This window comes from Haliaeetus leucocephalus, unplaced genomic scaffold, assembly GCF_000737465.1.
Source record: "Haliaeetus leucocephalus isolate CR32 unplaced genomic scaffold, Haliaeetus_leucocephalus-4.0 Scaffold223, whole genome shotgun sequence".
NCBI lineage: Eukaryota > Metazoa > Chordata > Aves > Accipitriformes > Accipitridae > Haliaeetus > Haliaeetus leucocephalus.
Genome location: NW_010972659.1, coordinates 433,298 through 448,987, shown reverse-complemented (window position 1 = coordinate 448,987; position 15,690 = coordinate 433,298). Strand labels below are relative to the sequence as shown.

The window sequence follows — 15,690 nt, the reverse complement described above, 5'->3', positions numbered from 1 at the left end:
AGAGCTCTTCAGGACCTCTGCAGAAGCAGCTTTCCCAGATCTCTGATCATTTTCATCATTAATTTTTTTATCTTTTCTACATTTGAATACTTCTTTTATAGTTCCCCTCCACCCCAGAGTGAACCAGGATTAACATAGCACTTCAAGTAAAAGTAGCCATTGCAGTACTAGCTCTCACTCCATTTCTTCTGCTTAACCTTTTGTTTCAATGTCTGTCCACAATAACATACAGGATAAATTGAATCTGCAACACAATTAGGTGAATGATTAAAAGTATTCCCTGTAGTGGATTTTTTAAAATTAATTTCATCTGCAGCTACACTGCTTACTCGTGTAGCTCAAGTTGCTTTCTCTCACAATAGTTCAGCTTTCACTAATCTAAATAACTCTATATTTAAGCTTCAGTATTTACAATTCCAATTCTCTAATTTCCACCTCTTTGCATCCTGACTAATCAGCTATCTTTTTAAGTAAACAGTTTGAGGAAACCTGGAAAATATCATTATAAAGCTTATATGGTGGTTTTCCTAACAGAGGCCATCAGTGGCCTAAAGAGGATACCTCTACCAGCAGGTTCCTACCATCTGATGGAAACCGTTTCCATCAGCAATGCCGGCAGCCTATACCAGCAGACTTTACTGAAAGTCACCAAGTGCCCTTCTTTACTGCTGGTAAAGAGTCTGTTACTGGGACACAGATCATTTTACTGGGGCACACCAGGATGCATGCCCCACATTCAAAACAAACAAGATGAGACTCTTCCTGCAATACATACTTAAACAGTGGAACTTACTGCTACAAGTGCTGTGGAAGCTAAAAGATTACAGAAATTCAAGAAAGGGTTGAAATTCATGCGGGAAAATATAATCCATCAAGGACTCTCAGACTGAAAGACACCATTTCTGGCTGAGAAAATCCTTGAGACAAACTGCTGAAGGTTAGAAGCATATACTGGGGAAGTACTGCTACCAATATGTCCTTTTCTGTGAGAGACTGAGAGTTAACGTCTCAAACATTGTGGTGGGGCAAGTTCTGCTTAAAGACAAACCCTGCACAGCAAGGAACCAAGGTGAAAAGCCCATCAGCTCAGACATCAGCAACAGGAGGGGGAGTGCGTGCTGGAGGGTGCGCAGCTCCCTCTTCTGATACAAAGATCAAACAATGGCAGTGTCTGCAGGGAAGGAGAAGTTACTCCACAAAACGGCCCCCAAGCCCAAAGGCTCACAAACTGCTCATTAGCCTGACAGTTCAGGTGCCCGCCCAAAGGAGGGGCAAGGATGATAAAAGGACACCAACTGAAGCCCCACATGTGCAAGCCCATCAGAACTGGACACCTCGGCTGACTGAACCAACGCTGGACACAGGACCAGTGAAATCTTTCTCTCTTCCTTTTTCTCTCTCTGTCTTCTTCTCTCTTTCCTTTTCTTTGTCCACAATCCCTACACCTCATCCCTTTAAGACATAAACCGCTGACGAAATCTGGGACTAGGAGTGCATCCAGCCGCCCCTGGGCCCTTCTCTGAGGAGGAGTCTAGAAAGCAAGGGGGTCTGCTCTGAACCTCGGGACTCAATGGGAGGGATCTCCTTATTCCCTGAATTGATTTATATGGTTACCACGGGTTACACGGTTAACAGAAGTAGTCTTATGCCAATTCTTGTTGTGAGAAACCCTGCCACCTACTACTGTGCCTCCCCAGTTCAGTTTGCTTCTGTCATGAATAAAATCTTTAACTGATCATTTGGTGTCGTTTCACCTTAATTTAGCCCAAGGGAATTTCGAATTAAACATGACTCCCTGGTCTGTCCAGTCTGGGTCGTGACATTTTCTCAGTTTTTTTCCCAAGGCATTTGGTACTGGCCTGAGTACTTCTTTTAGGGGCAGTACTATCCCACCTTTGACAGAGTTCTGAGACCCCTCACAGCCTTCCTTAGGAAACAGGGAGCATCTAAGGGAAAAGAAAAAAAAGGAGAGAAAACAAGTGATCTCTGGGAGACTTATCTCTGGGTGATGAAGACATCAAAAATGAAGAAATAGCAAAGTCCAACAGAGCATCCGCTGCTCCTGAGATGTCCAAGGATGTCCTTGTCCCATCCCCCTGAGATGTCCAAGGATGTCCTTGTCCCATCCCCCTGAGATGTCCAAGGCAACACTCAGCAGCAGGACCGGTTCCGTGGGTGGAGATGGCCTCAGCCAGCACCAGCATCCCCTGCAAACCTTCCAATTCCCAGTGCTGGGGCTGCTGGCAGGGATGTGGCACCGAGGATGGGATGTGTGTGAGAAGGAGCTTTTGCCTGGCCCAGCATGGCTCTTGCTGTGATTGAGTGCTCAACAATACTCTGCATCAGAAATCAGATTTGGACTTTGCACTAACAGTTTTCAAAAACCTGGTCACACTGACTTCCACGCTTCATCTGTAAAAGTATGACCCTTTGTTTTCAGAAGTGATTTTAAAAGACTGTTCACATTTCGCTGTCTTCTCCAGTTCTCATCACCTACCAACTCTGCAGACCTATGATAAGCCATGTACTTAAACTATTTAATGATATTAATCTAAGAACACTGAAACATGCAGTTTTCTTCCATGGAAAATAATAAAACTTGAAGGACAAACATTTTAGAGCCCTCGGTTGCGTCCTGTGGCTTACTGCAGAACACAGGACACCTCCTTGCATCGAAGGGTGGGAGGTACAGTGAAGATGGCTATCAATTTACAAAGCGTAGCTAACCATAAAGATGTTTTCTTTGTTTTGGAGAGACAAATCCCTATAATGGAAGACTGACAACCTTAACAACAATTTTAATGCTGGCAAGGTGATAAATGCACAAGGCCTGATTTTTTCAGCAGGGCATTTTCATCCGCTCTGAGGCACATGTTGAGTGACTTACTGGCTTTAACTCAGTTTCCCAGCAAAGAGATTTTCCTCACTGCAGGCAACATTGCTTCGACATTCACAAAAGGTCAAGCTGTAAGCAAGCAGAAAAGCTTGCTTTGCAGAGACTGGTTTTAAATGTATTAAACCACAGGATCAGCACCTCGATAACCCACTCTACAGACCGTAAGATTATACCTATGCCCATTTTATAAGGTGATTTCTGATGTCAACTGCCCTTCTGTACCATTTGATAGCTTGCGTGTGTATCTCCACATTTAATTTTCTCCAGAGCACCTGCAGCTATAGGGAGGCATGGGATCACAGATAGGCATTTCAGCCGATACTCACAACCACAACCACTGGAGCACGGATCATCTCTCCTCTCGACTCGCTCTATCGTTTTTTTTCTCACGAGGCACCACAAATTAACACACCAGCTACAGGCAGGTTTTGAACCTGCCACCCAGGCAGTCAATTCCAACATATTCATCGGCACAACCACACTGTACTTTTATTATTTCACTAAGCATTTGGTATTTGGATTTTTCCTCCCCTTACATGTTTCCAGCTTCCATTTTTTTCCAACCCAATCAGCATTTTATTTGGTCTATGGGTTATAACAAATCCTATCCTCATTTACATTTTTCCTGTAGTCTCCAATGTTTGCGACTTCACCCACTTTAGGATTATCTCCACATTTAACATCTTTACACATCCTGAGTAAACACTCTGTAAAAAAATAAAACCACTCACAGAGTTAAAAAAAAGGATAAATAAAGCAGGACCTGAAAACATCACAAATGCTTAAATCCCTTATTAATCATTAATACATACCAGACCAAAAATCACTAGTAACAGACCTGATATAATTCCAATAACTTGACAGCTAATTATAATTAAAAGCAAAGTCATACAACACAGCAAAGTGCAGAAAGGGCGATGATGTCCTGATGACAAGTTGATCAAAAGCCTCTGAATAAATAACTGGCTTTGAATCGAGTCTACATGAGGCAGTACCAGCAACCTCTCCCTTCCCACCCAGCATATTTGGCGTTACTCCTAAAGCCCACCGGGTTCTCCTCCACACCAGAGCAGCCTTTTTCAATGCACACCTGTAAGACAGGTGAAACGCAAGCTAGCCCTGGGGCATGCTTTGCTGTACACAAGGTCAGTGTAGGAGCACTGGAAAAAATTGAAAATAGTGTTTGAATGAGTTGCTTTTTTGTTATTTAACACTGTACTCTAGGCTCAAAAGCCCTGGTCATCCCATGAGCTCTGGGACAGCTACCTGGGACTTGGTCAAAACCTGACAAAGGCAAGGAGCTCAGAAAAACCCAGCACTGCCCAGCAATCCCATCAAAGTCCCTTAAAGAAAAGAGGCTGTGTAAGCTGTTATATGCTGGGCTGCTGGGCAGAAAACAACTTTACCCTCTTAGAATGACACCTCTCTCACGTCTCACCTTCCCGCTTCCCTATGCCAGTTCCCATTTTCACCATTTTACTGATTCAAGAACTAATAACACATAAATGACTGGCAGTGAAATTTTTTTGGTGTCTGGGGCCATATCTACTTTTAAAAGCAGAGCAGAGAACACAGTCTGAAATTACTGAATCTATGGAAGAAATTGTAACTACCTGAAATAGCATGATCCTAGATTTGAAAGTGAAGGAAACATTCATCAACAATGCAATAATTGTGCAACATTAAAAAAGAAAGCATATAGGAATTTCTAAACGATGCATATTGTCCATGCCTTTTGAGAAAACAACATACTTAAAATAGTCATAACATCTACTTATACTCTTCGACTCCATGTTATCAAATCAGACCAGTGCCTTATAATTTTAATGAAATCTAAAACAAAGTTTCTGAGATAGAAAAGGTCAAAATCTTGAAATTCTCATAATAAACTGATAGAAAGTCACAAAAAAGTCACAGGCAAGTATCTGAATTTAGACAGGCATGTAATATCATTAAAAAGACCCAAGAGACACAGTAGAAAGAGGGTAGTCGAACAATCATTACTTTAGTTTGACTGGGGAGAAACACAAGCAAGCAAATAAGGGAGAAATTTTTCTTCATTAAAAAAAATAAAAAATTAATCCATTCTAGCTACTTTAAATTTCTGGTATGTTCATTATTTGATTTAAACTACTTCTCATCCAGATTTACTTGCCTAAGTAACTTACATATACTTATTAACTAAAGTTGATTAGAGCACAAACCTTTAGATGACAGCTATTTAAACACGTCTTGGATACATGCACTGCGAGTGTGTCATTTATTTAGACCCTGGAAATAAGTGGTGACTGCATCAGCCTCACTTAATCTGTCCTTGACTTCCATTATTCAGCCCTGTTAATGCCAACAATTTCAGTTTGCAGAAGAGAACAATTTTCTTCTCTGCTAAAAACTGTTGTATCAAATAATAATTTTACTTAAAGCAGTAATTCTGACTTGAACTCCATCTAAATCTCACTGCCTAAGATGAGCAAGATGCGATTCAACCTTTCAACAAACCATAATCCAAGCTGGCACTGCACTGGGATTGGTGCTCTCTTACATGACATGATCAAGGCTGAAAGCATCAGCAACAAAGCCTCCTCTCTGTCCAACAGAATACAAAGAGTTCATACAATTGTCAGAAGCCATAAGTGGATAAATCACCTAATATATACATAAATATATATATATATGCGCACACAGACACCTACAGAAGCAGAATAAACAGCAGAAAAGCTGTTAAAGCTGACTTAATATGTATGACTTGGCTATTCTTGGTCATTACCCAAAGACATCAACAAAACCCAAAGGGCTTCCTACCTGTGGCAAGTGTAACTGAAGCCCCTCGCTGGGAATGGGCTGTCGAGATGGGGTCTGGTCCAGCTGCATGTTAAACAAGGATGCCAGGGCTGACTGTGCGGCCCGAGCTTTTGCCAGCTTTTTATTCCTTCCTGAGCCTTCAAAAGTCTGACCGTCCACCGCCACAGCCATGACAAAGTTTTTGGCGTGGCTCTCCCCGCTCTCTGAGAGAAACTCGTACTTCAGCCCCGGCCGCAGCTCGTTGAGGATCATGACAGGGTTCTTCCCGCTGGCAGAGGGGTAGGGCAATGGCGCAGGAAGAGGAGACTGGGAAAGGCTGCTGGCTACGGCAGATGACGGCAAACTGTAGTCCCCACTAGAGCTAAAGGACCCGTCCCCATTGGACCCTAGGTAAAAGGAAGCATCGGAAGGGACCGGTGTTTCGAACCCGTTGAAAAGGGTGTCGGGGAAGTCCGCTTGGTCGGAGGTGAAGTCCGTGTTGACCGACAGAGTCCTCCCCATTGCCAGGTGGGCTTCTGAGGCATTTGGAAACTGGACGAAAGACCGCAGCGCCTTCTCGGCGGCGTGAAGCTTGGCCTTCTTTTTCGTCGGGCCAGACCCCTCAAATACCTGCCCGTTGACTTCGACTGCCATCACGAACATGGGGGCGTGGACCGGCCCTGTTTGGGAGAGGAGTTTGTACTGTAAACCAGGTTTAATCTCATTAAGTTGCATCAGGGCGTTCTTTGGCAGAACAGGGCCGGGTGTTTTCTTCCTCTTCTTCGGGCGAAATTTGGAGTGGCCATTGTTGCCCTCCTCCAAAGGACGCTTTCTGCTGCTGCTGCCACCACCATTGGAGAGCTGCATCCCCTCCCCGGCGCCTTGCCCACCGCCGTCCTTGGGGGGAACATTGTCCACGTTGCGGTTTTCTTTAACGTCAGTGCTGCTCGAACCTGCGGTGCCCAGAAAGAGTAACTTACAATGCCTTCGTTGCAGGATCTTGTAAATGCAAAATTTATAGATTCCTTTATCTCTCTTTGTAACTGGTTAAGTGATGTGTGCTCACAGGTTAAATGTTTTGCAATACAATCAGAGATAATAATAATGCAATACAACCTCTTGATAATTCAAGAAATAACACACTCAAGAATGATTTTCAAACTATGTATTTGATACAGCCATATAGCAAAAAAACCAGCGCAGGTTGTTTGGTGGTTTTTTTTTTTTCATTTAAATCATGCTGGAACAAAACTTTTACGTGTAAGTTACATTTGACCTGAAAAATGCTTTAAACCAGAAACATAAGTAATAGTAGCATACACTTAAAAAACAAATAACTACCATTAGTAAAATAAAAATGGATGCTTAAGACCAGCACTAGGAGATGGATATTTAATTCTACTATATTCTTATTTTAGTCATGTTACATTTTTTTTCTCAGTGATTTTAGTTGCTCAAATTGAGAAATTACATAAATAAATCCTGAGCCATGAAAAATTAGGCAGCTCTTTGGTAGGCACCATGACTGAAGAGTGTTTCAATGTTTTTGTTTCTCTTTAGCTATTCCATATTCTCCCAATTTGTTCTTTTTTATGCCTTTCTTAGATGTTCATTTCACTTCACCCCAATTTGCTCAGGAAATACAGCTGGCCGCTGTGCTGACATGACCACAGGACTACTTTATATACTTCCACACAGCCTTCTATTAAGAAACTTTGTATTTGTGATTTACAAGCTATTTTGTAATTCCTTGCAAAGTAAGCAAACTGCTGTCACAGAGTTACAAACCCAAAAATCATGATAAAGATCCTCTCTTAAGACTATGCAGAATACAAGAAGTATGACAAAAGCTGCGCAATCACAATTGTGATATTCTAATGGGGAAATAAAAAGGCACTGTAATATTAATTTAATGATTTCTTTTCTAAAGTAGAAAGTTGGGGTAATGGTATGTCAGAAGTATATTTAAAGAATTAGATTTGCTATAACTGCAAAGACCTCATTTTTACCCTGATAAAGAAACTAAGGAAATTAATTATTTGTGCTTTATATTGGCATTTGTGAATGAAAAGGCAAATTTAGTAGGTCAAGTATTTCTAACTCCTCTGTTCCAAAACTTCAAAATATCTATATTACATCTACGTTGACACTAGGTGATAAATATTAATTGAAGTGAGAACAAACCAAGGTGGAAGCTCTCTTTCAGAGTGACAAATTCCAGCCACACTTTAGGTCTTCCCTAAGAATCCCCTACCATGCACACATCACTTCGCCCAGGTTACAAAGCTGATGGAATGGTTACTAAATTTTCATTTATAACATCCTCCAGCAAAAGCTCGATAGGTTACTCCTTTCGGTGCTCGAAGAGAAAAAAAGAAGAAAAAAAAAAAAATCAAAAGAAAAAGCCAAAGTAGGAACAACTTTTGTTAAATCACAGTAGCACAACAAAGACGTGTACATTACTGAACATTAAATTCCAGTCAATTAAATTCAGCCAAGAATTACACACTAAATATTCTGAAGCATTTCATTGCTAGAAATCTGATAAATTTAATAAAGTATCTCTTGTTAATGTTCAGCCACAAGTTATATTGTCTGCAGAATGTGTGCTATAGGACCACAGCTGTCAACACACAGTGTTAATGCATATATATTCTTTATATATACACACACACACGGTGAAGGAATCTAAGGACAACAGAGTGAATTTTTAAATCTTTCCTTACAATTAGTTTCTTACCTGAAGCTGTAATCTCCAAAAATTACATCTCATCTAAAACACCATGTCTGGAATATTGCTCTTACTAGTAGCACCAGGAATTTGCTATCAACCAATATGACTTTCAGGCTAAACAGAAATCATTTAATTAACACTAATTAATGGCCTCTGTTTTTATCTTTCTGTTTATATGAAGACTACTACCAGTGCCTGTGGAAACCACAGAAGGAAAATACGACTTGAATAGGCTCCAGCTGAACGTGAAAATAAAGAACTTTTGCATGTAAATATGGCAGCTGGAGGAACTCCTTAATCCATCTCATGACACAGGCAGGGGAAACGATGACCTGACAGAGAGGGGGGACTTGTCGAAAGCAGGAGAGAAACTTGCACGCTTACCTTGTCTCAATAAGAAAGAAGGGAAGAAAACTACTCCTTGCCTGAGAGCTACTAGGCTTGTTAGCTTTGGAGAACCTGCAGGGTGGAAAAAACTAGGAGAGAAAGCAAGCAGGGAGCTAGCAGCCTGAGTCAAACCCAGAGACCATGAAAGTAGGCAAGTTTCTACATTGTGGAGGTGATCCAAATCCAAGCCTTGCACGTGATGGAAAGAAAAAGACTTTCTGTGTGAACCAGAAGGACCTGGGTTTGTTTCAACCCACAGAGTCACACTGGACTGCAAGAAAGAGCAATTGCTTCTCCAGCTGAGGGTGAAGATGCGCTTTTGGTCCTTTTCTTTAGCCTGTCCTGGCCAGCAGTTGTGAGGTCCTCCAATTACCTTAGGGCTGGAGAAGATCTGACAGATTAGTCAAAAAGTAAGATTAGCTATCACCACCCATTAAAGTCAGAGAAGTCATCTCATTTAATCTTATCCATATTCTGACATGGAGTAACTCCTCCAGCCCAGCCTCCCACTGCTGTTCAGAAACAGCTCTCCCTTTTCCAGGCATCTCACCCATTAGAGAAGTTAAGAATGGCCTGACCAGCTCATCCTCACCTTGCCCAGCTCCCCACCTGTGACAGGGCCACCAGCAGACCCCAAGAGAGGGTATCAAACCAGAGCAAGGACACAGAGACCCTTTCCCAGGGCAGCCTCTCAGCCTGCAGGGAGCCACAGCTCTGGGCTGTCCCAGAGAGCGTGGCAGGGAGCCACCAATGGGTTTTCTTTTCCCCAGGAATTTTTCTAACTGCTTTTCAAGACCCCATAAACCCTTGGTATCCACAATGTCCTGAGCAATGCGTTTCACAATTTCATTTCACATTGCATTGAAAACATCTCCCATTGCTCGCTTTGAACCCCCATCTGCTAGTCTCACTTAATGCATCTATTGTTATTTGCTATTTTTTCAATTTGATGATTCTAATATTAAACACTCCGTGCTGCTCATGATTTTACAGATCTCTCTAGTATTGCAACCTTGTCATCCCTTCTCTATACTACAGGGCTCTAACTGTCCCTTGTCCTGAAGTCATCCTCTTCTTCTCACAGCAGTGGACCCACAGCTGGATGCACTGTATATTTGCTGTTCTTGATCTATTCTGCCGTCTTATTCACTCTGCTAATATGCTGGTTTAGAGACTGTAAGACTTTGGGGAGTGTTCACTCATTCCAAGAGAATGAGGGAGGGCATCTTCACCCCTTGAAAGCTCTGGCTGATTCAGGATCCCATCACAGCTCAAGCTGGGAGCATCAGTACTCGAACAAAATTTTGTTGCTCTAAAGCAGAGGTCACAGCAGACATGGACCACCACTCCATGCATGTTCTAAAAACCAGCTTAGATAATTTCAAAGTCTATTGGTCTGATTTGGAAACCAGTATTAAGCCTTGTGCTGTCAGCATCACAGCTAAAATAAGGCAGGAAAATGAGAACTGTGAATGTTAAAACACCATTAGAAAGTATAAAGCATAGGAGAGAGCTGGCAAGAGAAAAAAATTACCATCTGAACTATAAAAAAATCTCTGGGTTCAGTAATGGATGCTCTTCGTTATCCTTTTTTTTCTTTTTTATTAAACTTCTATATGTTAACATCATATGTCTTCCTTCAGAAAGGTTACACAGTCTTGGTGTATCTCCTAACATACCCCAAAATCAAGAGGTTCAAAACCAGCCTAATCCTAGTTTTTAAATATACTTTCAAGTCTATGTGTTTTCCATTCTTTAAATAAGTTTTCAAGGAATGAATGCTTTAGAGAGCCCTTTGAGGTCCATCATGGCTGCTCTATATTCAACACTTTATAGTAGCTTTAATACAGATATAAACACTTGACAATGGGATCCCGTTTTCTTAAACATTAACGCTACCCATGATTTAAGAATAAGACATTTTTCATAAGACTAGTTTATTTTCTAGTCACTAAAGATCGTTGGCAGCTTTGACTAGAGATTTCACTGACATCTATAGAAGCTGCCTTGGTAAAAATCATAGCTGACAGTATCACATGCAGACAACTTCAGTGGAAGAAAAGTCCTGCCCCTGGAATCTTGTCTGAGAGGCTTACAAACCTGAGAGCACTCGAAGAAGGAAAGAGGCATAGGAAATTTTCATGCGAGTAAAGAAAGAAATCTGTCTGAGGGTGTTGGTTTATTTTTGGTTTTATTCTCTGTAACTAAAAAGTGTCTGTAATTAAGACACTTTATCCATTGGGGAACTTCCATTACCTGCTCGCTGAGAGACAACACTCCCCCTGCTCTGTCTGATCTAGAGCACACTTAATTAAATTTAGATGACTCTTAGCTGAACCGAAAGATGTTTCTAGCTACCCCTTACACTGCTGCTCTCATTTACTGGCCTGAGGAAATTCTAAACAAGTCATTTTTTCATAAAATACAGGCAGAAAAAACCCCATGTGATCTCTTCTGAGCACCTTTTCAGAAAAAGGGGGAAAATGATCAAAGAGAAAGGTCAGGATGGCCACATGCTAGTGTCCCAAGTGTTCTGCAAAATGCCCCACTTCTCCCTTGCCCATAAGGTAATCGATAAGGATAGGCAACAGGGTGAATTTACACCTAGCAAATCATTTATTTCTATTGTATTGATGCTTCCATGGGGCTCTGATTTGATGCTGAGATAATATGCAGATGGGCTGCAGACATAATATGCAGGGTATGCTGCAGACATACCCTCCATGCAAAGCAACAGAAAACCAAATAAAAACATTCCAAAAAAAAAAATCTTCCCCCATAGCTCTTGTAACATCTTCTCTATGTTCAAGGGATAAAGAAGGAAGACCTTAAAACTTGAAGTCTGAAACATTGTATTTTCTCAGGGATATTAATGTAACCTCATCACTGCCTTACATTTCAGCTGAACCAAACCAATTTTAATTCTGGCTTCTGCAGAGCAATTCAAGTTATGCAACTGCAAGCTACAAATATTGCATATGCCCACCTTCCTTTGCTGTTAAGATACTTCCCAAAAAGGAGTTACATAAAATAATAAAAAATTTAATAGGCAGCTTCTGCTATTGCACTTCACAATCTTAAGAGATATAAAAATACAGAAAGATAATTTTTTTTTAAAATCTTTGCACAAATCAAGGTGAAGAACTTGAGAATTTGAACTTTGATCCCCCTCCCCCCAGATCTGACAATTTAATATTTCAAATTCATTATATTTGTGTGGGCATACAGACGCAGGAAGGTCTTCTTGCACCTTCTACTAACTGGGTTCATCCAAGCAGACATTGTTATCTGTAGCTCCCTTTCAAAAACATGGTACAGAAGACATCTCAAAACATACTTCTGGGAGACAACTGCAGTTATACAAATGCATGCCCCAAACCTGTAAGAACTCCATGGAGCCAGCCTCCTGACAAGACAAAAAGCTCAGTGAATGGTTTCCCATATTGATGCACTAACACACAAAAAAACCCCAGCAGCAGACAAATATTGAGTATTTTGCTTAAGGACACTTACAGGATGCCCCTGTAAAGAGATGATATTTTCTCCAGCTCAGGAAGGCACCTTTTATTTATGCTCTGATATTGAGATAAGGGGATGTTTTATCCAAAAAATTATCTTATGTGAATTATCCAATTACAGGTCTTAATTTTTTTAAGTCCTCCTTAGGGAGACCACTTTTAGAAATAGCTAAAGGATCCATCTGAAGTAATTTCTTTTATACCAAGGAAAAGAAAGTGTTAGCAAGCATATTCTAGTTGAGTTCACCGTTTCAGTTGAAGAAAAAAAGACCCATTCTAGTCCAGACAATATTTTTAGGTTGGGGTTTTCTTTCTGGGGGGTGGTGGTGCTTGTTGTTGGTCGTTTTTTTTTAAACCCAGTGATCTAACTCCTTTATCTCCCAATAAAAATGTTCTGTAACTCCTTCAGACTGAACTACAACTCTTCTGCTCCAAAGTCTCCTACATTGCTGGGCTTTGTCAGAGACACATTGGTTAGCCATTGTCACTTAGGGGGAAAATAAGCACATTTGTTATTATATCACATACAATTATTTACAGTCAGGCACAGCACATCAGCATAGCAGCAACAGAACCTTTCTCATTCACAAAAATGATAGCTGAAAGGCCAATAATAGTAAAAATATTTTTGTAATGTTTTAATGAGAATACTCTTCTCCACAGGTTATCAGATCTTAATTATACCACAGAGCTAGCAGCCTTGCAGCACTTTGCCAGTGTATGCATCAAAATTATCACTATATTTGACTGTTTTTGTGCTTCAATGCACTTTAATAATTCGGTATCTCAGGGTTGGAACAATCAGCATCTAATGAGAATAATCAGCCATGCAAGACCTGCAGGGAGCTCTTCTAGCTTCTCCTTTTGCTTTTCCTTCCTCCATTTCTGCCTTCCCTCATTTATTTTATACACTTCTACTCCATCTCCTTTGTCTCGCCCCTCCATTCTGACTGGTCCCTAACCCTTGGCACTGGCACTACCAGTATTCTCCTTCTCCATTGCTGGTTCAAAACAGGAAAGTACTTTGTTTGATTAGTCAGTTGTTGGAAGAAAAATGAGACACAAGGTATAACTAGACTAGAATATAACCACGTGTATTTAAAACACCTTTAATGAAAAAGCTCCAATTCAGTCTTCCATACCATATTTTAAAGCATACAAAGAAATAATTTTAATTTGTGCTTCCAAAGTTTCTTCGCAGTTGTCCCTGTACTTGTGAGAAAAAGTCACCTTCAGAAATTATTACATAGTTTATTACTGTGTAAATAAACACATCTTACTCATGTTTTCTTCATCGTCTACATCCATTGTGAAATATTTTTGCTGGTTTCTTGGCTGGCGGAGACTGCTTCTGTCTGGAAAAGAGAGAGTGGGATATTTAAGCTTTAAGGTACCAACATACAAGGTAAAGCATTAAATCTCCTTTAAAAGCAGCAGCCCGGGCACTGGCTTTGCTTTGAGCTGTCCATGGTTTTTGCTCAGTTTTCACAGAGTATTTCCCCGAAGTGCCTATTTCTGTAGCTGAGGTGCACACTGCAGAATTGCAAATTCGACAATGTTTGCAAGAATTTGGGTTTTTGTATGATGAACTACAATATTTTTTTTTGCCTGAAAGAGTATGTGAACTACTTTATCTCACTAGTATTTTTTTTTTTAACTCAAAAATAATGTCAAATCCACTCTGCAGGTTACCACAGAGACAATTCAAGCAGTCAAAGCACTGAAGATGCATTTTTTTACCCATCACCAAACTGATGAATGTCTGTTTGGTTTGGTTAAATCCTGACCCAAGAACCCTCCTAAAACAGAGATGATCATCGATGACTGAAAGATGTAGCCCCATATCAGGTGAAGGACAGAGTGGGTAATGTGACCCTCTCTCCTACGTGTCGATTTTCTTATTAACTGAAGTGTTGAGATGATATGACATATAGGTTATCTGGCTGTGAGGAAACAGATTTTTATTAACCACAGGGACTTTCATTTCATCAAGAAAGACTAATCTAAAGGTGAATATAAGCATCTAACATGCAAAATATGTAATCTACCTAGCATTTGGTTTGAAAGAAGGCAACACTTTTACCCAAATCAAAAGCACTAATTTAAGGATGGTGGGTTTTGTGGTTTGGTTTGGGTTTTTTTATTATTCCAGTTTGTTTTTTACTGAAAACTAAACAAGTACCTAATATCTGTTGCTTTCTAGGTAATTGCTCCAACCACATAATGCCACTAGTGCTCCAACACTGAACCCCTAAACCACACAGGGACTTACACTTTTAACAAAAGATCCATTATTACAGTGAGGAAAAAGTAGTGGAGCATTAACAGGCTTCGCATTCTTACACTGGAGCGGATCAAATAATGGAAATTTGGTTTGTACTTGCCAATCTGTTGAATTTTGTGCAGCTGCCTCTTAGCTTTTCTGAAGCATTGACAACTAAGTGTTGCGCTTTCTATGTTCTGCATTGCAATTTTTTTTTTAATATAATGCACTCATTTTCTGCTGATTCTTTACCACAACTAAAGTGAAAAAGTACCTGAAGAAAGTAAAGTCCAGTACAAATGCAAAATCATTCTGTGATAATCTAGTCTCGTGTAACATCTGTAAACTTTGATTCCTTTTGGTGACAGATTAAATTAAGACTGAAGTCCTACTTTTAAATGCATCTTTGATTCTACTCCAAAACTATTACAGATAGGTCACAGAAATCACAGGGCAAAACTTCAACCTACTTTTGTTATTTCGAATACTACAGTTACCTCCCAGCAGAGTTTCAGTCTTTTATTTAGCTTACTTTTACCATAGACAGCATAAATTCTAATTATCTGTGGACATTTTACTTACACTGTACATATCTTAAAAGTTAACAATTGCATGGATGCTTGTGGGTAAGTGTTCAGGATACTGAGGACTCGGCAGAACAAGCAATACCTGATTCAGCCTGAGGCTGTGGTCACATACACCAGATCAGATGAGGGAACTGATTCTCGCTGCTGGTATATTGCTACTGGTACGAGCAAAAATACCTGGGTGCCACGGCTGGGAAGAAGAGAGGCACGGTGATGTCTTAAGAGGATACTGCCAGGAATGGTAACGCCTTGTGAAACCAAGGGCTGAGGCTGCAGCTGGAAGGGATGGAGAGATCAGGGCAGGAAGCAAAGGTCGTTTGTGCCTTCAAAAATGTGGGAACACTGGAAGGTAGGTGGCATAAAAGATGATGCTTGGTTTCATGCCGCTGTATGGGCTGGCACAATTTATAGCACTGAAGTATTTGCTCTATTATATTACATTTTGCCCTTCCCTCAGCAAGGACACACATCTGTGTCTCTCATCCAGCTGCCAATGTCAAATACTTAGGAACTTCAATGCTTTG

General features: G+C 40.6%; 1 protein-coding gene across 5 annotated transcripts in view; it reads right to left on the bottom strand.

Moving 5' to 3' along the window:
- ADARB1 (adenosine deaminase, RNA-specific, B1) overlaps positions 1–15,690 on the bottom strand; it is a 61,471-nt gene that overhangs the window by 31,140 nt on the left and 14,641 nt on the right. For 2 of the 5 annotated variants that reach the window (XM_010566979.1, XM_010566982.1), the window contains exons 2-3: positions 13,597–13,671; positions 5,699–6,630 (exon numbers count right to left, since the gene is read on the bottom strand). In XM_010566979.1, the coding sequence (XP_010565281.1) occupies positions 5,699–6,630; positions 13,597–13,624 (960 nt within the window). In that variant the 5' untranslated portion in view covers positions 13,625–13,671. Of the gene's footprint in view, positions 1–5,698; positions 6,631–7,931; positions 8,037–13,596; positions 13,672–15,248; positions 15,509–15,690 lie in introns of those variants that run through there. The other 3 variants (XM_010566983.1, XM_010566981.1, XM_010566980.1) reach the window with 3 other exon arrangements.